Raw genomic sequence first — 13969 nt, 5'->3', positions numbered from 1 at the left:
ACTTTTATGTTACTCGTCATTGTGAGTAGTCTTATTGTTATGTACTCTATATATTTTTAGAATTATTCTTTTGGCAAGGAAAACGGAGATGTGAGAAGAAAAAAAGCCGGGGCTCCACTTCCGGTCTCACGGATGCTTGCCACGTATCTCTGAGGTGCACGGCCTATTCCCTCAAGCGAGCGGACGTCCCCAAGAGCTCCCCCGACTCACCAGACCAGACAGGGCCTCCTTCCCGAGCGCGACAGCTAGGGTTACTATCCGCCGCCGGCCGACCCACCGCCACCACCGGTGTCCCTCCGCCGCGTCGCGCCCAGCCGGCCCAAACCTCCGCTGCCCCGCCGCCGGTACAGGATCCCAGGCAGCGCGTCCCTCCGCTGAGCAGCCGCCCCCCACCAGCAGCGCCTCCCTCAATCCCTTCCTCCCAGGAGCAGCCGCCCCCCCCCCCCCCCCCCCCCCCCCCCCCCCCGGAGCTACGCCGGCGACCAGTCCATAGGCAGGTAGCCACCTCCCCTCCCTCTCCCCTCTCCCCTCCACCCCCCTCTCGCATCCTCTGTTCGTTCAGTTTTTTTTCCTGATTTTCGCATTAGATGAGCACTCATGCCTTCACTGCATCGCGCTCGTCAACTGCAGTTGAAATTAGCTCTGATTTAGAGGTGACCATGTTCGTCCAGCGTCTTATTATGCTGATTAGTCTGTCTGACACATCTGCCCACCTCTTTTTAGGTGTCAGTTTCAAATGGTTATCTAGAGGCAAATACATTGAAGGGTCCTCAATGGATTTGAATGCATCACCGTTGCCCGAGGACGATGACCAGGGTTATGAAGAGCCAGTTGAGCTTGATTTCGGACAGGATGAAGATCATGTCGAGTCTGCTGTTGAGATAATGAGAAGGGTAAATAAAATCCTCTCTTCTGGCCATAAAATGAATTACACAGTTGATTGCTTTTGTTCTTCGGTGGTGATACTGGTAAACTGCAAGATATATGCATATAATATAATTGATGGTGTAATTAGCAGCATCAGCGAAGGTCCTCCTTGAGTCGATGGCATGGTTTTGAACTTTTGTCGTTTGTAACTACAGTACATGTGACATTACGTTTTAAGCGGCATGTTAGGCTATAATAACTCGCAATATAAGGACCATGATATTGTCTCTTTTGAAGATAACCATGCCATCATGTTACTTTTATTGCTAGCCATGCAGCATTGGTTTTCATGCTTTTGGTTTATGTTTCTTTCAGCTTATGTAGTTCTTGGATCTGGTTGTGGCCTATGGCAAGAGCGAAGGTGTTCTTTCCACCACCTGTATTCGGTCTTTAGGACACAGCCTGTCATATTTAATCTGACCACACATTCATGCATGTTAAGTGGGACAGCGTGCGGTCACGTCAAGTGGGGTGTCCAGTATTTTCTTCTTGTGTGTACAAGATGTCAATGTGTGTATGTGTGTTTGTGTGTGTGTGTGCGTGCGCGCGTACTTGTGTCGTATGTGTCCCTCTTTGTATTTTTCCCTCAAAAAGCTCACGTGGCTCTATTTGTTACTCCCTCCGTTCACAAATATAAGATGTTCTAACTGTTTCTGAATCGAATGTATATAGACACATTTTAGCGTGTTTGTTCACTCATTTCAGTCCGTATGTAGTCCATATTGAAATATACGAAACATCTTATATTTGTGAACAAGAGGGAGTATTAAATTAAGTTGTTTGGTGTTCTATAAAACAGCAAAGGTGCAAAGTGGAATATAAATAATTCTGGTCTTCCGTTGGTACCCGTTTTTATGTTGTGCTTACCGGATTTCATAGGAACGAGAAGAACGACGCAGAAAGTTAAAGAGAGACCAACCAGATGAGGGATCAAGGCCACGACCACAACAGGTTAGGAATGATCATGTGACCCAAAACAAGATTGGTGGATACAAACGAGTTAAAGAGACACCTCAGGGTATGTGTTGTATCTGAAAAGCCATATTCTTATGCATCATGTCGAATTTTCCTATGGTTACGTCTTGTTCTTGTATTCTTGTTTGTCGATTCTTAATTAAATTATTACTTTATTATATGATTATCCTAAGTTCATCGCAAAAGATACTTATACTTAGCCTAAAGAAACACTTACACTAAGTAGATTTTTGATATTTTTCAGTTTTTCACCCTTGCCTTTGACATTGCCCTTATTGTCAGGTTGGTTGGATTGCCCTGCATCTGGTCAACCAATAGACAAAATCATACCTTCCAAAGTTCCGCTGGATGAAACATTCAATGAGTCGGTTCCTCCTGGAAAAAGATATTCTTCCAAACAAGTTGTTAATAAACAAAGAAAGGCTGGCAGGGATGTAAGTACTGTTTTCTACTCACACAGCACTGACACACATGCCATTACTTATTATGTTATAGGCTGGATATTGTGCTTCTTTCCTGTTATCTGGCTCTACTTTGAAGCATCCATATTTGAACCAAGTTTTTTCTGACATAGAAACATGCATTTCTTTATCCATGGTCTGTTTGTACTCATGATTGTTGTTATTCCTGCCCATTCTCTTGTATGGGCGTATGATGTTTGCGCTACTTCCCCCACTTACGCACTGATGGTCACATGTCATCTATTGCTCAAGTGAATTATATATCTCAGTTCCATATTCATCTAGTTTGGTTTGTGTTACAAACTTCCACTGCATTGATAACAAGGCTTAAAAGAAGGTGGTGTGCTACGATTCATTGTTAGCTGACTTATATTAGTCCAGAGGGATCGCTAACTTGTTTCTCAAATATGCCGAGTCCTCAACCACACTTGAGGAGGTGATAGAAAGTATGGACGTTTTGAAATATTTGTTGAAGCAAAAGGTCTTCTGAAAAGAGCATAGCATATGACAAGGAACAAAGATACTATTGACATGCATCTTGCATGTCTTGGTTGACTAGTTATCAAGTACTGGGGCAAGAGAATATATTATGCCCTCTGTATTGCCCCTTACGGATGAAAAGCTAAATAGCTTATGGCTACGACGTTTTAGGATATGTTGGATCTGTGTACCAGTTCTTTTGTAGGATGTGCTTTTGCTCAAATTCTTAGTGCGATCCTGTGACCCCCACTGCTATGTTATTCTGCTACCACTAATTAATTGGCATTTGCAATCATAACTAAACAGAGGTAAATTGATTTTCTTGTTTTTAAAAATTGGAGGTAAATTATTTTTTAAACTTCACTCCTTGTCATTTCTGCCGAAAGGCCTGTCTTTCTAGCCATAGTAAAGGTAAACTTACTAGATCATAGATGCAATTTACAGTACATTTGGACATGTGGAGCTGCAACAGTTGCTTGAAGTATCTCAATTCTCAATTGAAATACTTTCTGCTAATTGTCTCTTTACCTATCTTCTAGCTATTTGTTAATGAAGAGAGCTCTACAATCCGTAATGTTTAGTCAATTTTATCAATTTGGAACATATTATAGCTTGTTGCCTGCATTAACTATTCCCCCACCCCCCCTGTTTTTTATCAGATAGGTTTGGTGATTGACTTGACAAATACTTCTCGGTACTATTCACCAGCAGAGTGGACGAGGCAAGGTACTAAACATGTCAAGGTGAGAGTGAGGCCTCAGTTTAGATAATAATATGTATATTCCAGCATTAATAAAAAATAATTCCCATGACATTTCTGTTCATTTCAGATTGCTTGCAGGGGGAGAGATGCTGTACCAGAAAATGAAGCTGTTAACACGTTTGTGTACGAGGTAACCCAGATTCCTAGTTTGATGACATTGCAACTATGCCTTTTAGATGTATTTTTGGTTAGGCATGAATATGTAAACTTCAAATCTTCTTTAACGGTCTGGGCGTCTATTTATTATTATTATAATTATTGTGGATTATTGAAATGGACTGATGGAAGAAATGGTGAACACCTGTCGTCAAGGTTTTAAAACAGATAGTTGCTGTGTTTTCTTACTGGGACTAGGTTAACATGGTGCTGTATACTGTAGTTGCCTATGTAATGTTGCTTATGTGTCACATACTCACATTGATAGTTAGGTAAACTGGCTAAGTATAAAAGAATGGAAGTCTAATAAAATAATAATGATGCCAGATCAAATGCATGCTTGTATCTGCTGTTTCTCATTCAACCATCTATAAATTATTGAAATACTACTAACCATATACGTGCGAAGCATGACTGAACATAATAAACATGAAAATAATATAGTTATTTAACATCTATAAGTATATTGCCTTGGTTTTTTGGATGTTTTCTTGCATCAATAATGTTGATGTGGAAGAAAACTATAAAAAACATGTAGTTCAGAAAACTGGTTTAGAAATGCTAGTAGATATTAGATGGCAACATATTACAGAAACAAAGGAAAATAAGTACACATATATTGATCACTGTAATTATGTTGAATCAAGAAACATTGTTCAGAATTTTCTTCAAAGCAGAAAACTGAAACTCATTTTGGTAAAGAAATATCTCATAAAGAACCAGTAAGCAATAGTTCTTGTCCACAACCATTGGATCATCGTACTCGGAGGGCCATAAATACACTGTCTATATCCATACAAATATATACACGAGTTGGTTGGGATACTTCTGATTTGAGCTGTTCAAAAACTTTAATCTAATTTCATAATTACCCATCCAATGGTTGTGGACAAGTTATATATCCTCCCCTAGTCACTTTGGATGGCTCAAATCTGAAGTATCCCAGCCAACTCGTGCAGTCGTGCTTATCAATGTTGATGTTGTCTCTGAACTTATCAATGTTTTCTTTTATGTAGTCTGTAGAAATACTGAATCTATATGTGAAATTTCTTAAGTGCTGTATTGTGTTCCCTAGGAAAGTATGCGTCTGTCACTTGTGTCTGGGGGAACAAGTTAATTTTTTAAAGGTTTAAAAGTTCTAAAAGATCATGAAATAATACTGGAGCATCACAACAATGATGTAAGATGATCCATGAGTTATTTTATTCTTTATATTTTGAGTATTCATACCGAAACAACTTTGCCCGGCTACACCCAGTGTGTATTGTAGTCTCCCCACTTGGAAAACACATGGACCAGAATATTAATAAACTAATTGCAGCAAATTTCCTTTAAACAATCTAGCTGATGAATCTCCATCCATGCTAAATTTTAGGTGTTGGCATTTCATGAGCGCCAGAAGCCATCAAGGAATCCCAAATATGTACTTGTTCACTGTACTCATGGGCATAACCGTACTGGCTTTATGATTGTTCATTATCTAATGCGCACACAACTGTCTAGTGTTACTGAGGTGAGACAACTTATGCTTCAATTGTAATTTATCCATTTATTGTCATATTTTTTTCCTTGGCTAAATCTTTTGTTTGCTAGGCGTTAAATATATTTGCTCAAAGACGACCTCCAGGAATATATAAAACCGACTACATTCAAGCACTGTATTCGTTTTATCATGAAGTTCCTGAAAGTATCACATGTCCACCAACACCAGAATGGAAGAGGCCTTCTGATCTTGATTTGAATGGTGAAGCTAAGCAGGATGACGATGACGACAATGGCGAGCCTGCACCGTCACCAGTATGTGTTTCTTCCAGTACATGTTTGGAAAATTCTCTGTTAATGCCACACCCAGGTCAACATTATAAGATGATTTGACAACCTCCAGCTAATAGATTTGTTCTAAAAGAACATGTGGGGTACATGCAGTGTAAAGTGTAAACTAGCATTTGTATTCCTATGAACTTTGCATGCAAAATTTAGAAAATGATCAAAACCATTGGTTAGATATTTTCTATATGCCAGCAACATTTTAAGGAAATTTGATTATATTCGGAGAAAGTAAGATCCTTTTCATGTACTTTTGTATTTGACACGAAATATTACGGTGTGACGTAATACCTTTCCCCATACATCTCACCAATACAAAAATAACAAATCTATTAGCCAAGGCAACAGTATTTTAGGATATTTTTGAAAGCTTACAAAGTTGGCATGGGTCGCATTGAATTTGGATCAACACCTACATGCCATCTCATATGCTGTTTCCTTGTGAATCTATTATCCTTTTTACTAGATAGGTCCAGGGTTCTACTCAAGTATTAATAGTTCCGTACAACACTTCCTTATATTGTTAATGTTTCACAAAACATTCCTGCTTATTGTAGGAACCTGCAGATGATAAGGCCATTACTAATGACGATGTTCTAGGGGATGCTGTACCTTTTGACCAGCAAGATATCTTGCGTGGCATATGTTTCAAGTTGCTTGATTTTGTGCCCAATGTAAGTTTTAAGTCTGTCTTTTGCTCTTAGTCACATCTTTCACATGCTCCTCAGTCTTTCCCCACCTCTAAAGTTGTTAATGACGTAGACTCCTTTGCTGTATGGTGACGGAAAAATGTTGTCACTTTTTCATTTGCGTAGTTTGGTCTTGTCACTGTGCCACTATGTATGTACTCATAGCTATGTTGATTATACGATCACTAGTTCCATTTTCTCAGACCAGTTTACAAAGTTACGCTTTATTTGGATTAGTATGGTACTATGGTTTCAAGAATTTTATTTGATTAAAATATGAACACAGTTAACTTGTTGCAAACACAGATGATACTTAATGATACCTTTGTATTCTCTAGAATCTATGGCCATCCATTTAATTTATTAGTGGATGTAGCTTCGATGAATGGGTGTGACGATGAGAACTTCTTTTTGCTGGTGTTGGAGATCATTGCATTGAAGTTTGTGCGTATTACACCGTCTTGTTTTTTCTAAATATCCTTTTTTTAAACTGTAGCTATCCCTTTATTTTGAACTTACCACACTATCCCTGTATAATCATTGTGCCCACAAAGGCAAACTTCTGACAATGTCCTGCTACCCTTTTGCTTACCAGGGTAGAGCTAATGCTCAATTTCCAGGATCTCATCCAGTTTCCCTTAACAGGTATCACTTAATCCAATTTGGATGCTGTTTTTGCAAAGTGGTTTTGGTGTACAAATGCGTGTTCTCTTAGGCAGTTTCCCACCAAATAACCCCACTATATGCTAAATTAGAGATGAGCACAATTGAGGGCAACCAGATACCCCCTATTAAGGCATTAGCTCCTTGTTATGTATGCAATTATGCATACATTGGAGGCTACATTTTACATAATTTGTTCTACTTTGTTGTGGTCACTAATATTTCTTTGCACTTTGTAGAAGCCAATATGTCATATGCATATATTGACATTGTATACTAAGTAAGGGAGTTGCTTGTTTGCCCCTAGAATAATTCTTATAAGTAAAGCGACAGATGACTGCCATATAAGGAAGAAATGTGTCTTGGTGATAGCTGTAGATTTTTTTTAGCATGCAGTGGTTATCTTGCTTAGTTGGAATATGTGTACAAGACTCTATCCCAGTGCAGATGTTGTTTGTTCATTTTGTCAAGCAATAAAAGTCAGTATTCACCTCATATTGAAACAACCTAAGTACACCCTTCTGTGTACTATTTATATAAGTAAACCTGTAGATTGACACCCTTTGTCTTTTTAAGGTTCGCAGAACAAGATTTATATGTCTGGAATAACCTTGATGTTCATTTTGGTCCTTGAGATGTATCTTTTGTTTAGATGCATCTCTCTGTCTCTTACCTCTCACCTATCAAATTTGATTCGGGAATTGGAATTAGTTGACCGGCTATAATCTGATGACACAAGCATTGTTTGAGGAAATGTTTCTGCAGTCAAGAATGGTTGATGTGCCAAATACTCCCTCTGTAACTTAATATAAGACGTTTTTGACACTACGGAGGGAGTAGATAGTAGAGAATAGAGAATGCAATTCTTTGTTTATACACAGAGCGTGTTCCAACTAGGGCATGCAAATCATAAAGTATGGCACATGCAAATATCAGTTGACCATAATGTAGCTCCAATTTATAAGCCTCTAAGGCCTTGTTGAACAAAAAACAGGTGAATGAAGCTAGAGGAAAGGATAAACACAATTAGAGTCAGGAACCAAGTTCAACCTTTCATTCGGACTGGAGTATGGACAGTCCAGTACTATAGCCTCATATCCTTGGGTAAAACTTGCATAAACTCCCTACCTTTCTCACCAGTTCCTCCTACTCCCCATTTTAGTTCTTGCTATCTTATCTCATATCTGCTGCTCTCTGTCGCCTAACCACCCAATGATGAGTTGATGACATGACACCCTTCTTTAGTTCCTCCTCCTGGTCCAAGGTCATGTTGCTTCATCCTTGTGTACCATACACTCCTAAAAAATCTTGATGCCTAGCCACCTCCTTTTGCTGCTCTGACTGGTACTTTCTCCATGGCAAAGACTATTTCCCTTGTGGTATAGTTGACGCATTCTACTGCGTGTTGTATTGTTTAATGTTGCCATTTTGGTGCACATCCTTATATAGCATGTGGCAACATTCAAGAGAGTGCCTGTGTCATCTAAATACATACATCGAAATACATACAGGCACCATGCATGCTTAATGTAATACCCCCCTAAGCACTGAACATTAGGTCTTACAGTTGTCTTCTGCCGTTCCATGCTATACTGTTGCGGCCAACTAGTTTGCCATAATTGTAGTTTTTTTTTGCTTGAAAGGGAAATATCGAGAAAAGGAAAATGTTATGCGTGTCGATGGAATTATAATAAAAAGAAAGGCTGGTCCGCCATCAACTAGTTTCGGCTAGTATGAATTGAAGGAGTTATTCTTTTAAGAAATAATAGCCGTTATAGTGTTCTTGCTTCTGTTTTGGCCTTTTGAACCTTCCATTAACTCATGTTATTTTTTGTCTCAATATGAAGCGAGAACCTGCAACTTCTGAGACAAAGATATTATTATGCTACGTGGAAAGCTGATGGAACACGATACATGATGCTTATAATGCGGGATGGCTGTTTCTTAATAGACCGAAACTTCTGCTTTAGAAGAGTTCAGATGCGTTTTCCTATTAGGAATGTTAATGATGTAAGGCCTCATTTTTGGTTTGGATAACATGCGTAGTGCATTTTCTTTTCTTCCATTATATTGCAGAATTTTACTTTACCTCTGTTTTCTGAATTCAAGGGTTTCCACAACTTTACGTTGATCGATGGAGAAATGGTTGTAGACACCATACCTGGTGGTGCATTGAAGCGGAGGTACTTAGCGTATGATCTAATGGCAATTAATTTCTCCTCCAAAGTCAAGGTAGAAACTTCTTATTTGTTATCATTAACTTAAGTTGCCATTTTATCACCTTCTCAATTGCATGTGTATATGCCTGGTTGTTTTTGGTATTTCATCTGTTTTGGGGGTGTAGCACGAGTACCAGAGATCTCATTGACCTTTCACGGGAACTCATTGTTGTGAGATAATAATACAGTATAGAGCACTACAAGTTTATCATAAGTGTTTGACAAGAATATAGCTATACTATTTTGTTTGATAGAAGTAACCTCTTAATTTTAGATATCACTGATGAAATATTTGTGTATAAATGATTTTAATCTACATAGATATATGAAATATGGTGATTCTGAAGTTTAAGCATCTGCATTACTCTGTACTGTAGTGACCACATTTTATTTAATCTCCGGATGCAGTTGCCCTTTTCTGACAGGTGGAAGCTACTTGAGGATGAAATAATTCGTCCACGCATCTATGAGAGGAAACAGTTTGAAACTGGTCTTAAAGGCAATCCATCATACAGATATGACCTGGAACTTTTTTCGGTACCTAAATCTGGATGGATTATTTTATTTATTTTATTGTGGTATGATGTTCAGTAGATAACCTTGAATAGTTCTCTGATATTTGGCTTTTATCAGGTAAGGAGAAAGGATTTTTGGCTGCTTTCAACCGTGAAGAAATTGCTCAAGGAGTTTATTCCAGCACTTTCACATGAATCTGATGGACTTATATTTCAGGTAGGGTGGTCTTGTCCTTTCTGGCTTTGATATATGATGGTCATCGTCTATGGAAATTAAAAGTACATACTATATCAATGTTCAAAAAAGCGTAAAGCATAATCGAAGCGGAGGGCCACAGCTTAGAGCAATGGATGCTTAAGCGCAGCTTAATCGCACTTAAGCGTTTTTTTGAAACTGGCTAGAATTTGACAGATTTTGAATAATATACACAGGAAAATAGGAAACATGGCACATGTGTAATTGAATAGCCATCTAAAATACAGTTCACACCATAGCTAATACACATTAAGTTCACATGGCAAGCAAAATAACAACTAAAATGCAGTTCAGTTCAAATAGTCATAGCTTAATAGAGATCATGTGGCCATAATTTTGCCAGCATATGAAGGAAACAGTTCCCAAACAGAGCCTAATAATAAGATAGATGGGATATTGCCATTATTGCGCAAGCAGACAAGCAAAAGTAGTTCAAAAAACAGTCAAATTCTGGCCAAATTAAAAAAACCCGCTTAATCTACCGCTTAGGGCAAAAGCGAAGCACTTTGCCATCGCTCAGCGCGCTTAAAAACGCTTTCTTGAACACTGTACTATATTTTATAAGGCAGTTGAGAAAAAGTTATATACAGATCAGTGTACTTACCTTTGTATTGTAGATTAAGAACAGTTTTTTTACACTGTTTCTGGCTTCAATTTTATCATACTATGTCCTCTTTTTCTTAAAATTAGTAAAAAAATGTTGATCTGAATTATGACTGGTGGGGGTTGTGGTCATCCGGTTCTTATTGTTGAACTGGCGTTATCGCTGAACTGGTTCTAGAAGTGGTTGTGTTTCAAGTTTAGGTTCCTGCATACTAATGACGATGTTTCCCGTGACATGGAAGTAACAATGAGCTTGATTTATAGTAAGAGCAATCATCCTTTATCATCCATATAAATCTTGCCCTAGAGCATGCGAATGTCATGCAGTTAGGAACACTCGTGCACTGAAAGTAGCTTCAGTTCATTCAAGGGCATACCTTGCCCTAGCTCTGATTTCCTTAACAAGGCACTATGTTTGACTTTTTGATGAGTCACTAGTTACATATTGGCTAGAATGAACTTTTGTGTCACTTGAGAAAACTTAGCTAAAGCTGCTTCCATGTAGCTGTTGTTTTCAGTTCATGTATTTCTTCATGCATTTCAAGTTAGTTATACGCTTACCAGACTTTTCTATGTGTTATTCTTAATAGGGCTGGGATGATCCATACGTGAATCGTACCCATGAAGGTCTTTTAAAATGGAAGTACCCAGAGATGAATTCAGTTGACTTTTTGTTTGAGGTTTGTAGGCTTGTCATATTCTTGAATTTTAAATTGAGTATCAAACATGACAACTTTTGGCGGGGAATCTGTTTATATGGATGTGTCTTGCTGATTTTTTTTTTCAAATTTGTTATTGTTCTAATTTCTTAATGCTGCAGACTGGTAGTGAAAACCGTCAGCTGGTTTTTCTGTACGAGAGAGGCAAAAAGAAACTTATGGATGGTACCCGAATTGTATTTCCTGGTAAGGATGGGTTTGTAATACTTCTTTAAATCATTCCCTAGCATAATCATGCAGCGTTGCTATTTTTGTAATACACTTGATTGAGTGTTTCAGAATCTTGACATACCTGCTAACTTGGAAGTCCTCAACTATGGCTTTTGTATGATGTTGTCTTCAAATAGAATCTGCCACTACTTCAGTGTTTTCACGAGGCATCATGTCTCAATTCTTGTAGCAACAATTTTGCTGTGATGTGATCATGTGATTTTATTTTGGACTTAATATTGGTGGTGTGTTGGAACTTCTGCAGAGGATGTAGAGCAGTCTTCGGTCTCAGGGAAAATTGTTGAATGCTCTTGGAATAAACAGGAGGACTGCTGGTTCTGCATGCGCATCCGAGCAGATAAATCAACTCCTAATGATATCAATACTTACAGAAAGGCATTTCCCTCTCTCTCTCCCTCACTCTCTCTGCCCATGCTTGATTTCCTGAACCAAATCATGCTGAAAAGTAGTGTCAGTATCGAGGTCATCCAATACATGTTATGCACACCTACAAAGTTTGGTATCTTGGTGATCCAAGTTATAGAGAAATTATCCATGTGGCGCATAGTTTTGTGCTCCCTCTGTAAAGTAGTGATCTAAAAGATCTTATATTAGTTTACAGAGGGGGTAGTACATTGTCTTCATAATTCAACATGCTCTCTTCTGCTCTTAATGTCCCTTTCCTAAACTGGCTAGTGACCATTCCCAGTCTTGATTGTTGCGGACTACATCCAAATGACAGATGATTGTCATTTTGCATTCGTGAGAATCATGTCATTACTAAATTAATCAAGACGTACAGTTTTGTTTGATGAGTCCACCTTTCATGGTTAGGTTGTCATTTGCAGTCTGGTACACAATTCATAATGTTTTACTAATAATAGTCAAATGATGGTTGATAAATTTTGAGCTCTCCAATTTAATATATTTATTGTGATTGCATTTTGCCTTTCTTCCTATTGGCGGCTATTCTTCATAAATTACATAATCCACTGTGCAATTTTACTTCATCTCCTGCTGTGTAGACATCAAGAGTATGAGAAACATAATCACCATATACAATCTTACAATTTCCATTGTCTTGTTGTAATATATATGGACAGGTGATGAGGAGCATCACGGATAATATTACTGAAGACAAGCTCCTGGCCGAGATGAATGAAATCAGTAGCCTTCCGATGTATGCCGATAGGAAAGCTCATGCTGACAGGAAGGCCCATGCCGAGAAGATGGCTCACCAGCACAGAAGGAGGTGATGAGGCGAATAATCTTGGTCTTCTAAACTAGAATCAACAATGCCGGCTGGTCTCTGTAGCCTGTGTATTTAGCAATAATCAATTTTTGATTTCAATTGAACAACAGCCGTCACTACACAAGTTTTTCAAAGCTTTCTTATATTGGCCATGCTGATTGTATATGTATCGTTCCAGAGTCGTGTATATGTTTTATTATGTGTCCTCAATGCTTGATATCATTATCATTTGGCCTGTGCTTTGAAATAGCTTTATCAGCACTAGTTTTAACGGTCTGTGTATTGTTTGCACTATCCTTTTGACCGTCAAGTTCTTTAATAAAGTTAAAAACACACACCATAGTTGCATTGCTTATGACTAGTACGAGAGTGGTGGGGAATGTGGCAAAGAAAGTACGCAGTGGTGGGAAATGTGTTAGAGAATAGTGACAAATAGTGTAGTTTGGCATCCTACAACATAGACATGTCCAACTATCAATAATAGAAAATTTGCAGTCCAGTGCCATATTTCTGGCTTATTGTGCAACCATTCAGTATCCTTTTTTTTTTCATAATATGTGACGCCCTATGATTATGAATTTCTTCCTGAAAATTCTGAGCTTTTTTCGTGTGTCCGTGCTGTTTATATTGTTATCAAATACCTCAGCCTATTAAAAGATATGGGGTATCTTCACAATGTGAAGGAAAAGGAACGAGGATCAAACCCGGACATGCCCTTATTATACTTGCTCTATGCGAGGTTCATAAAAAACCCGTTTTCAGGTGGTTCTTGGGGATAAGGTGGTATGCTGGAGTTGTACATTGTTTTTCTTTTTCTTTTTCGAGAATCAGTTGTACATCGGTGTGTTGCTTGTTTTGACTCCTGCACATCGACATTGCTTTATGCTAGCAAGGCGAGATCAATGTCAACTTTATGTCGAGGAAAAATAAGTGGACCCTGTAATGGAAATGGACACATCGACTAATGCTTGTCCACGCAAAAATAGAAAACCTAGGAACATCTACAATGGTACTTGTATAATATGAAACCTTATATATCAGTGGACGTCAACCACTCAAATGTCCGTGTCTAACCGTCACAATCATATGCAAACCTCCGAATCCGTATGATATCAATGCAGTGTGATCAACACCCCTACTTCATACTTCATAGTTCATATATGACATATCAAATTAGACCATAGCATAGGAGAGTTCATCATTACATGCCAATCGAACTACGAAAATTTAGCATGTTTTACTAATTAAAATAGG

General features: G+C 38.4%; 1 protein-coding gene across 2 annotated transcripts; it reads left to right on the top strand.

The window, feature by feature from the left end:
* The first annotated feature begins 455 nt into the window (after positions 1 to 455).
* LOC123424528 (mRNA-capping enzyme-like) lies at positions 456 to 12986 on the top strand. 2 transcript variants are annotated; one of them, XM_045108157.1, is made up of 18 exons: positions 456 to 497; positions 724 to 893; positions 1807 to 1945; positions 2185 to 2336; positions 3503 to 3586; positions 3674 to 3736; positions 5138 to 5275; positions 5356 to 5559; positions 6147 to 6263; positions 6874 to 6923; positions 8789 to 8951; positions 9051 to 9173; positions 9569 to 9697; positions 9794 to 9892; positions 11125 to 11214; positions 11355 to 11439; positions 11729 to 11859; positions 12567 to 12986. In XM_045108157.1, exons 2-18 carry the CDS (start codon positions 774 to 776, stop codon positions 12717 to 12719), a joined length of 2040 nt encoding a protein of 679 aa, XP_044964092.1. In that variant the 5' UTR covers positions 456 to 497; positions 724 to 773; the 3' UTR covers positions 12720 to 12986. The 2 variants fall into 2 exon arrangements, with proteins under 2 accessions (XP_044964092.1, XP_044964093.1); XM_045108158.1 differs by having other exon boundaries at positions 478 to 493.
* The last annotated feature ends 983 nt before the right edge of the window (positions 12987 to 13969 follow it).

Source organism: Hordeum vulgare, chromosome 2H, assembly GCF_904849725.1.
Source record: "Hordeum vulgare subsp. vulgare chromosome 2H, MorexV3_pseudomolecules_assembly, whole genome shotgun sequence".
NCBI lineage: Eukaryota > Viridiplantae > Streptophyta > Magnoliopsida > Poales > Poaceae > Hordeum > Hordeum vulgare.
This window is presented reverse-complemented; position numbering and strand designations above follow the sequence as displayed.